General features: G+C 37.5%; 1 protein-coding gene across 1 annotated transcript in view; it reads right to left on the bottom strand.

The window, feature by feature from the left end:
• The window catches only part of LOC136403400 (dmX-like protein 1), a 120,986-nt gene that overhangs the window by 12,180 nt on the left and 93,471 nt on the right, over nt 1-15,335 (bottom strand). The window contains 2 exon segments of the mRNA XM_066382073.1: nt 8,727-8,854; nt 12,736-12,796. Of these exon segments, the coding sequence (XP_066238170.1) occupies nt 8,727-8,854; nt 12,736-12,796 (189 nt within the window).

The following is a 15,335-nucleotide window of genomic DNA, read 5'->3' as shown; positions in this document are numbered from 1 at the left end:
CCACCAGTGAGGCAGGCCCTTCCTTATCTAAAATTCTAGTTTTTCTTTTGGAAAAAAATCTGTATTTTATATTCCTTTGAATATAATGTTTCTCTTCCATTAATATTTGCCTTCTTCTGAAATATCTTTTAAATGTCCTTTATAAATTTTCCTAGATCTAGTCTTTTATATCTTGGGTTATTTTTTATTGTGGGATAATTTTCTAATCTGTACTTCTCAATTGCAAACTGCATTTTCAATTATTGCCATTCTGCTATTCAGCCTTTAGAATGAGTAGTTGCCCCACTAACCCAATTTTGAGAAGTCATATACTTTTAACTTACAAAAATTCTTTTTTTCTTCTACTGACTATATTTTATAACAGTATGCTTTGTTTTATAATGTATTATCTTCTTGGATCTGAAAGATTTTTCCTCACAGGTCATCTATTTTGCTTAATGCCCCTATTTAGGCTCTTAGTATTTTTGGCAATGTTCAGTGACTTCTGGGGCCCATGTTTATCTGTAACTGACAAGTTGATCAGCATTATTAATATGGTATGGGTCATCTGTTCCATTTACCTTATCAGGCTTCCCTACAAAGTGAGTTAACATGCTTAGGTGTTGTTATTTGACTCTATCATGGCTAAGGTGAATCAATGGTAGGTAAAATGACTGCCTGTCTAAAATATATACTTGGGCATGTAATGGAGAATAATTTGTTGTGCTTTTAAGGAGCTTATGCAGAAGGTTATAATGAGTGTTAAATCTGTAAAATAATTCAGATTGTAGAAGGTGTTGAATACTATGCTAAAGAATTTGGGCTTCTACATACAATGAGAAACCTTGAAGAATTCTTGAAAAGAACAATAATATGAGCTCACCTATAGTATAATTATATAACTATGTTTTCTAGTTCAATAACTTTGTTGACAACTTGACAGATGCGTTAGAAAGATAAGGGCTGAGGTATAGAATTAGGTGTAATATAATATTTATAACCAAATTGGGAAAGCATGAATACATAATGAATATTGATGGGTCATACAACTGATAGTATAGCAGAATTCTAAAGGCTTCTAGGGTAAGTCCCCTTAATTTCCCATTAAAAATCAAGAAATGTAGCCCTGGCCGGTTGGCTCAGCGGTAGAACGTCGGCCTGGCGTGCGGGGGACCCAGGTTCGATTCCCGGCCAGGGCACATAGGAGAAGCGCCCATTTGCTTCTCCCCCTCCTCCCCCTCTGTCTCTCTCTTCCCCTCCTGCAGCCAAGGCTCCACTGGAGCAAAGATGGCCTGGGCGCTGGGGATGGCTCCTTGGACTCTGCCCCAGGCGCTAGAGTGGCTCTGGTCGCGGCAGAGCGATGCCCTGGAGGGGCAGAGCATTGCCCCCTGGTGGGAAGAGCGTTGCCCCTGGTGGGCGTGCCGGGTGGATCCCAGTCGAGCGCATGCGGGAGTCTGTCTGACTGTCTCTCTCCGTTTTCAGCTTCAGAAAAATACAAAAAAAAAAAAAAAAAAAAATCAAGAAATGTTAATTGGTATTAAATTATATGCTCTCAAAATTTTGTTTCATAATTATGTGAAAAATTATCACTGACTTTTGTGAAATGGTACAGAGCTATGTGATAAATGTGGTACAAAAAAAGGATGGAGCTCACCATGACAGAGTAATCACATGAGAAAGAGTGAAGATTTGGAGGTTAGAGATAAAGGAAAGGTAAGATATACCATTAGCTAAGGGCTGTGTGAGTGTTTTTAATAAAGCATGGCCCTAAAGACAAAGAGGGGGCTGATTTCCCCTTTAAAAGAGTTTTTAAAGTGCTAGTGAGCACTTCAAATTATAGTATAGAGCCATGCGTTAGAAAGATAAGGGCTGAGGTATCAAAACAGCATGGTATTGGCAGAAAACAAACATACAAACCAATGGAACAGAATTGAGAGCCCATAAATAAAACCACATATATATGGACAAATCATCTTCAACAAAGGAGCCAAAAACACACAATGGAGAAACAAAAGTTTCTTCAATAAATGAGGTATCAAAACAGCATGGTATTGGCAGAAAAACAAACATACAAACCAATGGAACAGAATTGAGAGCCCATAAATAAAACCACATATATATGGACAAATCTTCTTCAACAAAGGAGCCAAAAACCCACAATGGAGAAACAAAAGTTTCTTCAATAAATGGTGCTGGGAAAACTGGAAAACCATATGCAAAAGAATGAAAGTTGACTACAGTCTGTCCTGCACAAAAATTAATTCAAAATGGATCAAAGACCTAAATATAAGACCTGAAACTATAAATTATATAGAAGAAAACATACGTACTAATCTCATAGACCCTGGCCGTAGAGAACAATTTATGAATTTGACCCCAAGGGCAAGAGAAGCAAAGGCAGAAATAAATAAATGGGACTATATCAAACTAAAAAGCTTCTGCACAGCAAAAGAAACTGACAACAAAACAAATAGGCAGCCAACTAAATGGCAGATATTTGTAAACAACAGCTCTGATAATGGGTTAATATCCAGAATATATAAAGAACTCACAGCCTGACCTGTGGTGGTGCAGTGGATAAAGCGTCGACCTGGAAATGCTGAGGTCGCCGGTTCGAAACCCTGGATTTGCCTGGTCAAGGCACATATGGGAGTTGATGCTTCCTGCTCCTCCCCTTTCTCTCTCTCTGTTTCTCTCTCTCTCTCCCTCTCTCTCTCCTTTCTAAAATGAATAAAAAAAAAGAACTCACAAAGTTCAACAACAAACAAGCAAATAATTTAATTAAAAAATGGGGAGAGGACCTGAATAGATACTTCTACCAAGAGGACATACAAATGGCCAGCAGGTATATAAAAAGATGCTCATCTTCACTAGTTATTCAAGAAATACAAAACAAAACTACAATGAGATACCACCTTACACCTGTTCAATTGGCTATTATTAACAAGACAGATAATAACAAGTGTTGGAGAGGCTGTGGAGAAAAAGGAACCCTCATTCACTGCTGGTGGGAATGTAAATTAATACAACTATTATGAAAGAAAGTATGGTGGTTCCTCAAAAAATTAAGAATAGAATTACCATGTGACCCTGCAATCCCTCTACTGGGTATCTACCCCAAAACTCAAAAAAATTGGTACGTAAAGACACATGCAGCCCAAAGTTCACTGCAGCATTGTTCATGGTGGCCAAGACATGGAAACAACCAAAGTGTCCCTCGATTGAGGATTGCATAAAGAAAATGGGGTATATACATACAATGGAATACTACTCAGCCATAAGAAATGATGACATAGTGACATTTACAACAGCATGGATAGACCTTGAGAACATTATACTAAGTTAAATAAGTAAATCAGAAAAAAGCTACGAACTATATGATTTCACACAAGGGTGGGATATAAAACTGAGATTCATGGATATAATAAAAGTGAAGTGGTTACCAAGGGGAAGGGAACATGGAGGAGGGAGAAGGGGATTTGAGTGAATGGGGAGTCGGGAGAGGATGGGGGGAAGGGTATAAAAAGGGACAAATAAAAGATGATGGAAAATGACTGGACTTTGGGTGATGGGTATATAACATAATCAACAGTTCAAATGCTATAGAAATGTTCACCTGAAACCTAGGCACTCTTATTGATCAATGTTACCCCTGTTAAAATTAATTGTCTAAATTAAAAAAAAAAACACCTCAAAATAAACCTCAAGAAAGCTTTTTGAGAAATAAAATTTAAAGTACAAGCTCAATAAATAAATAAATAAATGAATAAATAAATAAATAAATAAACGAAGCAGAATAGAAAGACTCACAGATACAGAAAACATTTCGACAGCTGCCAGGTGGGAGGAGCACTGGGGGGATGAATGACAAAGGTGAAGGGATTAAGAAGTACAAATTGGCTGTTACAGAATAGCCATGAGGCAAGGATGGCACAAAGAAAGAAAACTACAGACCAATATCTCTAATGAATACAGATGCTAAAATTCTAAACAAAATACTGGCAAACCGAATACAACAACATATTAAAAAAATAATACATCATGATCAAGTGGGATTCATCCCAGAATCTCAAGGATGGTTCAACATACGCAAAACGGTTAACGTAATACACCATATCAACAAAACAAAGAACAAAAACCACATGATCTTATCAATAGATGCAGAAAAGGCTTTTGATAAAATACAACACAATTTTATGTTTAAGACTCTCAACAAAATGGGTATAGAAGGAAAATATCTCAACATGATAAAGGCCATATATGATAAACCATCAGCCAACATCATTTTAAACGGCATAAAACTGAGGACTTTCTACCTTAAATCAGGAACAAGACAGGGTTGTCCACTCTCTCCACTCCTATTTAACGTGGTGCTAGAAGTTCTGGCCAGAGCAATCAGACAAGACAAAGAAATAAAAGGCATCCATATCGGAAAAGAAGAAGTAAAGGTATCACTTTTTGCTGATGATATGATCCTATACATCGAAAACCCGAAGGACTCCACAAAAAGATTATTAGAAACAATAAACCAATACAGTAAGGTCGCAGGATACAAAATTAACATACAGAAGTCCATAGCCTTTCTCTATGCCAACAATGAAATATTAGAAAACAAACTCAAAAAAATAATCCCCTTCACGATTGCAACAAAAAAAATAAAATACCTAGGAATAAACATAACAAAGAATGTAAAGGACCTATATAATGAAAATTACAAAGCATTGTTAAGGGAAATCGAAAAAGATACAATGAGATGGAAAAATATTCCTTGTTCTTGGATAGGAAGAATAAATATAATCAAAATGGCCATATTACCCAAAGCAATATACAAATTTAATGCAATTCCCATCAAAATCCCTATGAGATTTTTTAAAGAAATGGAACAAAAAATCATCAGATTTATATGGAACTATAAAAAACCCCGAATAGCCAAAACAATCCTAAGGAAAAAGAATGAAGCTGGGGGCATTACAATACCTGACTTTAAACTATATTATAGGGCCACGATAATCAAAACAGCATGGTATTGGCAGAAAAATAGACACTCAGACCAATGGAACAGAATAGAAAGCCCAGAAATAAAACCACATATATATAGTCAAATAATCTTTGATAAAGGGGCCAACAACACACAATGGAGAAAAGAAAGCCTCTTCAACAAATGGTGTTGGGAAAACTGGAAAGCCACATGCAAAAGAATGAAACTCGACTACAGCCTGTCCCCGTGTACTAAAATTAATTCAAAATGGATCAAAGACCTAAATATAAGACCTGAAACAATAAAGTACATAGAAGAAGACATAGGTACTAAACTCATGGACCTGGGTTTTAAAGAACATTTTATGAACTTGACTCCAATGGCAAGAGAAGTGAAGGCAAAGATAAATGAATGGGACTACATCAGAATAAAAAGTTTTTGCTCAGCAAGAGAAACTGATATCAAAATAAACAGACAGCCAACTAAATGGGAAATGATATTTTCAAACAACAGCTCAGATAAGGGCCTAATATCCAAAATTTACAAAGAACTCATAAAACTCAACAACAAACAAACAAACAATCCAATAAAAAAATGGGAAGAGGACATGAATAGACACTTCTCCCAGGAAGAGATACAAATGGCCAACAGATATATGAAAAGATGCTCAGCTTCATTAGTTATTAGGGAAATGCAAATCAAAACTACAATGAGATACCACCTCACCCCTGTTAGATTAGCCATTATCAACAAGACGGGTAATAGCAAATGTTGGAGAGGCTGTGGAGAAAAAGGAACCCTCATTCACTGTTGGTGGGACTGTAAAGTAGTACAACCATTATGGAGGAAAGTATGGTGGTTCCTTAAAAAACTGCAAATAGAACTACCTTATGACCCAGCAATCCCTCTACTGGGTATATACCCCAAAACCTCAGAAACATTGATACGTGAAGACACATGTAGCCCCATGTTCATTGCAGCACTGTTCACAGTGGCCAAGACATGGAAACAACCAAAAAGCCCTTCAATAGAAGACTGGATAAAGAAGATGTGGCACATATACACTATGGAATACTACTCAGCCATAAGAAATGATGACATCAGATCATTTACAGCAAAATGGTGGGATCTTGATAACATTATAAGGAGTGAAATAAGTAAATCAGAAAAAAACAAGAACTACATGATTCCATACATTGGTGGAACATAAAAATGAGACTAAGAGACATGGACAAGAGTGTGGTGGTTACCAGGGGTGGGGGGAGGGAGGACAGGGGGAGAGTTAGGGGGAGGGGGAGGGGCACAGAGAACTAGATAGAGGATGGCGAAGGACAATCTGACTTTGGGCGAGGGGTATGCAACATAATCTAATGACAAAATAACCTAGACATGTTTTCTTTGAATATATGTACCCTGATTTATTAATGTCATCCCATTACCATTAATAAAAATTCATTTAAAAAAAAAAAAAAAAAAAAAAAAGAATAGCCATGAGGAATGTGAAGTGAATATAGTCAATATTCTTTTTTTTTTCCCAGAGAGGCAGGGAGACAGGAACATCGAGCTGCTCTTGCAGGTGCCCTGACTGAGGTATCAAACTGGCAACTTCTATGCTCCAGGATGACACTCCAACCAATCAAGCTATCCTGCTAGGGCTTAATTTTTTTTTTAATTGAGTTTTAGAGAGGCAGAGAAAGAGAGAGGGGATGGGGAAAGGAAGCATTCATTTATTTTTTTGCTCAGTCGTTCATTCTTTGGTTGCTTCCCATATGTGCCCTGACCAGTAATCGAACGGCAGCCTTGTTGTTTCAAGACAACGCTCTTAACTGACTGAGTCAACTGGCCAGGGCAGTCAATATTTTAATAACTATGTATGGTGTCAATGGGTACATGATACATCAGGATGATCACTCAGTAAGTTATGTAATGTCTAATCACTGATATAGGCCCTGGCCAGTTGGCTCAGTGGTAGAGCGTCGGCCTGGCGTGCGGAAGTCCCGGGTTCGATTCCTGGCCAGGGCACACAGGAGAGGCGCCCATTTGCTTCTCCACCCACCCCTCCCCCTCTCCTTCCTCTCTGTCTCTCTCTTCCCCTCCCGCAGCCGAGGCTCCATTGGAGCAAAAGATGGCCCAGGCGCTGGGAATGGCTCCTTGGCCTCTGCCCCAGGCGCTGGAGTGGCTCTGGTCGCGACAGAGCGATGCCCCGGATAGGCAGAGCATCGCCCCCTGGTGGGCGTGCCGGGTGGATCCCGGTTAGGCGCATGTGGGAGTCTGTCTGACTGCCTCCCCGTTTCCAGCTTCAGAAAAATACAAAAAAAAAAAAAAAAAATAATAATCACTGATATATGTACACCTGAAAATAATTTAATATTGTATGTCAACTGTAACTGAAAAATAAAAAATGCCTGACTGGTGGTGGCACAGTGGATAGAGCGTCGACCTAGGATGCTGAGGTCCCAGGTTCGAAACCCCAAGGTCACTGGCTTGAGCACAGGTTCATCTGGCTTGAGAACAAGCTCACAAGCCTGAGCGTGGGATCACTATCTTGAGCGCGTCAACGATCCCAAGGTCTCTGGCCTGAAGCACAGGGCACATGAGAAGTAATCAATGAACAACTAAAGTGGCGCAACTACAAACTGATGCTTCTCATTCTTCTCCCTTACACTCTCTCTCAAAAGAAAAAAAAAAAGACTAAAAAATAGTGAGACATTAGGAGCAGATATAGGCAGAGTGAGGAAAGTACGATCATGGGAAGTGAAAACATTAAGATATAATAGAACAGGGTTAGCAAACTTTTTCTTAAAGGACCCTATAGTGCCTGACCGGGTGGTGGCGCAGTGGATAGAGCATCGGACTGGGACACAAAACCCTCAGGTTCAAAACCCCAACGTCGCCAGCTTGAGCATGGGCTCATCTGGTTTGAGCAAGGCTCACCAGCTTGAGCTCAAGGTCATTGGCTTGAGCAAGGGTCACTCGGTCTGCTGTAGTCCCCCAGTCAAGGAACATATGAGAAAGCAATCAGTGAACAAATAAGGTGCCGCAAAGAAGAACTGATGCTTCTCATCTCTTTCCCTTCCTGTCTGTCTGTCCCCATCTGTCTCTCTCTGTCTCTGTCACAAAAAACCCCCCACCAAAAAACAAAACAAAAAAATCTATAGTAAATATTTTAGGCTTGCCAGCTATCAAGTCTTTGTTCTCTTGAACTCTGCTGTTACAGTGGAAAAGTAATCACAGAAAACAACTAATCAATGGAGTAGCTGTGTTCCAATAAAACTTTATTTACAAAACCGGTGGCTAGGCTCTAGTTCGTTGATGTGCCATTGTGGAGCAGTGCTTCTTAAAACTTTAATGTGTGTACATATCATCAGAATATCTGGTTAAAAGGCAGATGGTAATTCAGTAGGTCTGACATAGTCAAAAATCTGCATTTCTAATAAGTTCCTAGATGTTACTTGCCACCTAGTACTTGACCATATTTTGAGTAGGTTCCAGAGGATAAATGGTGTTTAATCAAAATGTGTAATATAAGGTGATCCTATATTCAGTCCTTAAGCATAATTTAAGTGACTTTTAAGAGACCTATACATGTCTTTCCAGGAAGAACCAAACAAATATAAGAGACCTTGAAGAAAAAATTTTAAATAATTCATATAGATCAATGCTTTACCATTAGCTCACTGAGCTTTTCTTTTCAGAAACTACAAAGAGTAATATTTATAGACCACCAACATAATCAAAGAATTTTCCCATCTGCATTTTTATATACTACCTTATTTCCCTGGTAGTTAAATCTCATTCTTGTAACTCTTGCATTGCCTCCAGAGCGAAAGCAGGTTATCTGTTGGGAATGGCCCCATTCAAACATTCTGACACTTCCATCTTGAGCTCCTGTCAGATCTGCATTATAAGAGGGCAAAAATTGAAAATTTATTTCAGAAATTCTGGAAAATTTATTTTTTAATCCAATGGAAATGTTTATGGAAGAAACACCTAAGAAATAAATCACAGTCAATTTATATGAATTTACCTTTATATGAAATTTCACTTGCACACTGTACTCTTAATCATAAGAACAGATAGTTATAGGCCCTAGCCAGTTGGCATAGTGGATAGAGTGTCTGCATATCATGTGGACATCCAAGGTTCAATCCCTGGTCAGGATACACATGAGAAGTGATCATCTGCTTCTCTTCCCCTCCCTCTCTCTCTCTTCCCCTCTCCACAGCCAGTGGCTCGATTGGTTCAAGAGTCAGCCCTGGTGCTGAGGATAGCTCAGTTTTTGAGTATCAGCCCCAGCAGAGGTTGCCAGGTGGATTCCGGTCAGGGTGCATGTGGGAGACTGTCTCTCCATCTTCCCTCCTCTCACTTAAACAAACAAACAGATAGTTATAGGATATACTTTTATTTGATTGAGAACATACACTCATACAAAACAACAGAAGCAATTAAATCAGACTTCTATAAATTTTACTTTCCTTTGAAATCATATCAATGATGTTTTAATAGCCTTTAATAAATAGCTTTTTTAAATTCTTCAGGTTACTAATGAGCCAATTCTTATCAGTTATACTATTAATATTTAAATTTATACACTTTTCTCTGAAAAAATAAGAACAAGTGTCATAAATGTTTTTTTAAATTATTTATTGATTTTAGAGAGGGAGAGAAACATTGATTTATTATTCTACTTATTTATACATTCATTGGTTGATTCTTTATTTTTTATTTTTTATTAAGTGAGAGGTGGGGAGGCAGAGAGACAGACTCTTGCATGCATCCCGAACAGGATCCACCTGGCCAGCCCCCACCAGGTGATGCTCTGCCATCTGGAGCCGCTGCTCTAATTGCCAAGCAACCGAGCTATCAATATTTTAGTGCCTTAGGCAAGGCCATGGAGCCATCCTTATTGCCCAGGGCCAACTCACTAGAACTTTTCGAGCCATGACTGAAGGAAGAGAAGAGAGAGAGAGAGAAAAAGAGAGAAGGGAGAGGGGGAGGGGTAGAGAAGCAGATAGTCACTTCTTCTATGTGCCCTGACTGGGAATTGAACCTGGGACTTTGTAAGGCAAATAGTCACAGCTGTTGCCGTGGTGGCCATACAGATGCAGGTTCCCATTAGATTCGGGCAGATGGTAAAGAAACAGTGGAGCCAAAAAATGGTAGGCCATTCCTTTATTCAAGTCTCATTCCGGCTGACAAGCAAACAGGGAAAAACACTTCCCTTTCCATTCAGAGCTCACAAAGCTAACTGACACATTCTCCAGTTCTACAACCAGGAGAATCTTCTCTGGTTTTTCCTAGAATCAAAGGCCCCACCAGTCTCAGCGTTGTTCACAAAAGCCCCCTCACCTCTGTCAACATGGCTTCTTACTCTGCAAAACTGGCTTCTCTCTCTTCCTCTGCCATCTTGACTTCTTCTCCATTCCTCCTTCCTCTCCTTTCTTTTAAAAACTTTTCTGGCATAAAACCTCCCCTCCAGCAAACATTAGCAAGACAATGGCCCTTCCTAAGTAGGAAGGTAATTAGCAATTTCACAGATGCCATACCTGGCACTGCCCAGCGCCATTTTTAACAATAAAAGTGAGCAAACTTAAATAACACAAATTTTACAAATTCATTTGCCCAACAGACTTCCACATGCCAGACAGGAAGGGAGAGAGATGAGAAACATCAGTTCTTCATTGAGGCTCCTTAGTTGTTCATTGATTGATTTCTCATATGTGCCTTGATTGGGGAGGGGGGCTACAGCAGACTGAGTGACCCCCTTGCTTGAGCCAGCGACCTTGGGCTCAAGCTGGTGAGCCTTGCTCAAACTAGATGAGCCCGCGCTCAAGCTGGCGACCTCGGGGTCTCAAACCTGGGTCCTCCACATCCCAGTCCGACGCTCTATCCACTGCGCCACCACCTGGTCAGGCTGGTTGATTCTTGTGCGTGCTCTGACCAGGGAACAATACCACAACCTTGGTGTATCAAGACTACTTTCTAACCAACTGAGATATCAAGCCACGGACAATAGAAAATATTTCTAGCAGTTACTCTGATTGACTTGATACCTCAAATATGTTATTTGTTTCACTGAGAAACATGAACAAGCTAAATCATTACTAATTCATCTCACCATTTACTAATTGTGTGATACTAGGAAATTTGTTTTAATTTCCCTGAGCCTATTTTCTTCCATAATGATACATATAGAACTCAATTTATATTAAATATAATTATCAGTATTAATGAGGTACAGAGGTCATAAGAAATTTTAATCATGTATTTAAAGATCTAGCACATAGGTAGTCATACATTAGCCAAGATTCCATACTGTTTACCACGTATTTAAAATAAATGGATTCCACCTGTTTAGAAATGTTTGAACAAGGGGCTGGTAGGGGAGGGTAGGTAGAATTCCTGAGACTGGAATGTTAGCTCTTTTCCCTCTACACCAAAACAAGTTAAAAGTTTCTGTAACCAGGCTGTCTGAGTAAATGCCCCTCATTAGCAACTCAAGAATGGTGTCAAAGCAGTAAGGAACAGGTTAACTACAACAGTTAAAACCTTAATAAGTTCAAAATATTAAAAAGGGAGTTCTTTTAAGACTCCCATTTCTATTTTAATCCAATTGACTAGCCTAGCATCTATAAATTTCCTTAAATTAGAAGTCAAAATGTAGTGGTTTCTAGTGACTAAGATTTTTTAAAGATTGACCCCAAAAGAAGAAATTACATATTATGAGGTATCTTACATCCAGAGTAAAAAATTTTAAATCCTGTCTCATAACATTTCCACTACATAAAACGTATTTATCGTTGAACTAAGTTACTCATCTGTGGGACTTGTTCGTGACATGAAAAGATACGTATACTGGAAAAAACAAACACACACTAATTAACTCGCTTTTAATTTTACAAGTCCCTTATTTGCTAGTTACAGTACTTCTCTAAATAGAGCAAGTACTTAACCCAAGACAGAAATGGTCTCATGTTACCTAATGACTCTTAAAGCAAGTCCATTAGTTGGGTTTGAAATTAGGGATCACTTTATTTAAATTTATGGGATTGAGGTAGAAAATATTTCCTGTAAGCTAATTACCTGTCATGGGGATGTGAAAAAATGAAGTATTTTCAATATTTCAGGACACTTCCAAACCCTACTGTATAGAGTAAAGATAGGTTTTATGCATTGACAAATGTTTCTGGCCGCCTGTTAATTTAAAAATTGTCTCTATTATTTTTTCTCTACTTCAATACTTCTAATAAACTCCCCATTAAGTTCTTTGTTAAAGGAAGAAAGATTAACTCAAGATAAATATGTCTTGTTTTGGAAGAGTTTATAATAGCTATTTTCTATACTTACTATTAGTGTATCTTATAGATAAAAAACTAACAAAAAATTAATACAATACAGACTTATTATAATAAGACAATGTATGACCAAGATATGGTTGTGGTTTATATAATAGAAGATAGGAGCGACCCTATTATTATAACAATAATGATCAACTACAACTTAACATTGTGTAAAGGGTCCAGAAATGTTCTGAAATAAAATATGCTAACTTAAAAATATGAAGTCAAAATGCTCAAACTTTACTATATTTTATGTTAGGCTCCTTTATAAATTCAGAGAAATTTCTTTTTCTGTTTTTATCCAATGTTGAAATGAAGATCTTATTTGCTAGCAAACATCCTCTACAAAAAAATTAAAGTGAATGTTGACTATCTTTTGATTTAAACTAAAAGTTTCCTTTAAATTCTTTAGATAATGGCTAATAATTATCAACTTACAGTAAGGAAGAGTGGGATGAGAAGTCATTCTTCTGACATTATTAATGGCTTTCTTAATCATCTGTTAATAAAGAAAAATTGTTCTTTAGTTAAACAGTAGTAGTAAAATTTTTACTTAAAAATATTTTTACTTGTGACAGGAAATTCAAATAACATTCATATGTGATTCCATAATTGCCATTATGAGTGGTAAAAACACTGAATATGGTCACTGAATATGGTAACAGAAATGAAGTTTAATAGCTCAGCTCTCTTGCAGTTAGGTGTGTACATACAGTTTCTGCATTACTGACTAGGATCTAGGAACAAACTATGAGTATTTAGTCTTACCTCCTTACTTGCCAATTCTTTTCTGATCCCATTAAATTTATTGGCATAGTCCTGAATAGTATAAGGTTAAAAAAACAGGCAGAAGCATGTGAAAAAAAAAAAAAAGAGGTAAACAGAAAATTGCATAACTTTTAAATTGATCGTTTGGAACTGTTTATTTACCCATTTGTAAATCATGGTTTGAATGATTTACAAAGCCTGTCAAATAAGAATAATATATATATATATATGAAATTAAAGAGATAATTTTAATTTATAGAACATTAAATAGGATACAGCACCATAACTCCAGTTATATATTACGCTGAGTTTGTAGCATCTCTGTCATGCAGACTTTCTGCTGCTGTTGTTTTCAATTTAAATTGTTCAGTTAGCAGAAGTAGTGAGGAGTAGGGGGATTTGGGGATTTGGGGATTTGATAGGGAGAAAGGAGTTACCCAGAAAACTGGTGAGGGATAGAAACACTGAATGATATATAAAAATAAAGATAACATTCTAATAAAGCAGAAGTTGGTTATAACAAGTGTTCTTTATTGTTAGTATTCATAAATCAAAAAATAATGAGATTAAGAAAATATTTTATCAATTCTTCACAAAAAATGAAAACCTGCTGAATGTTACTTTTGTATAGTAAATCACATTTAAATCTCATGTTCCTCTTAAAGAAATGCCTAAAGATTCCTGTTTTTTCTTTTATCTTTTTCCTAATTAAATATTTTCTGACTAAAGTATCAAAGAGAAATGAAGAGTAAAATAATTCATAAACATAGCTTTAAAAATGTTCCTGAAAGCATATATAAAATATTATATGGGGAAAATGTCATTAATTATTTTAGAAGATCCATATAAAAAAAGAACACATTTTATCAGTGTCTTAGGATGGAGTGGGGTAATCCAAATACTTATTGTTTACAAATCACAATGACCCTCACTAATAACATGTCCTTATATAGACAGGAAGAAAATTTAGCCCTAAGAGGAACGACAATGGTAAATTCTGTATTGTAATGCTCTGGAGTACAAAATATTTTCTGAGCACCTACTATATGTTAAATGCTATTTCAGTTAGAAACCACCAGTGTATAATGCAGGCATAAAGTAACCTGTCAAAGAGCTTATAATACAGGGTATATAAAAAATACATCCATATAATAGATAATTTCAAAAGAAATAAAAACTACAGAGATGATACAATGAAATAACGCGACCTAGATTACTGGGGTTAGAGTAGGGAGGAGTAGATGCCTTCACTAGGTAAGTAAGGGAAATCTATGGGAATTTGAGTTAAGATTTAAATGGTAAAAGAGAAAAAGCATTTTAAGCAGAATGCAAGGCACAGACTATGATTTGGCAATGAGACTAATGAGTTCCAGTGACAGAAAAAAAGGCCACTGTATGAAGAAGAGCAAAGAGAATCAGGTGTGGAATGAAGGGAGATACTGGCAGGGGTCAAATCACATAGGGCTTTAGAAGCCATGTTAATAAGGACTTGTTCTTTTTGAGTTGTACCGGGATTACTGAAAGTGTTAAGCAGGAAGTGAAAACCTAAATGATGCTTTAGAAAACAGCAACTCTGGCTGCTGTGTACAGAACAGATGGAGCAAGTGTGAAAACAGGGAGATCAGCAAAGAAAGGTGTTACAGGAAGAACTGCATTGTATTCTTTGAAACTGAAGTTGGGAAAAAAGTGTCTATTCTTTCTTTTCACATATTTTGTATATTATCTTTAAATTCCCGTCAAAGTTAATAATATCAGTAGGTTTTATAGATGAATTTTAATATATCTGTCAATTGGAAAATAATTATTAAGGACCAGGTCATTCATCTGAATAATTACTAGACTGTATTTCAAATTTTTCAATTTAATTTTAAAATGCTCCTACTTGAAATCAACAAGCTAAGGGGAATGGAGGGTTCTAATACAAACTCTACCACAATTTGAGATAGGGACCTGAATTAAATCACTTGATGTGGCACTGGCTGTTTGGCTCAGTGGTAGAGCATCAGCCAGCAGTGAGGATGTCCTGGGTTTGATTCCCAGTCAGGACACACAGGAGAAGCAAACATCTGCATCTCCACCCCTTCCACTTCTGCAGGCATGGCTAGACTGGTTCAAGCACATCAGTCCTGATCACTGAGGATGGCTCCGTGGAGCCTCCACCTCAGGAGCCAAAAATAGCTTGGTTGTGAACATGGCCCCAGATGGGCAGAGCATCGGCTCCAGACGGGAGTTGCTGCATGGATTCCAGTCAGGGCACAATGGGAGTCTGT

This window comes from Saccopteryx leptura, chromosome 4 (genome assembly GCF_036850995.1).
Source record: "Saccopteryx leptura isolate mSacLep1 chromosome 4, mSacLep1_pri_phased_curated, whole genome shotgun sequence".
NCBI lineage: Eukaryota > Metazoa > Chordata > Mammalia > Chiroptera > Emballonuridae > Saccopteryx > Saccopteryx leptura.
Note: the sequence above shows the minus strand (reverse complement) of the source record. Positions and strands in the feature narration are given on the sequence as shown.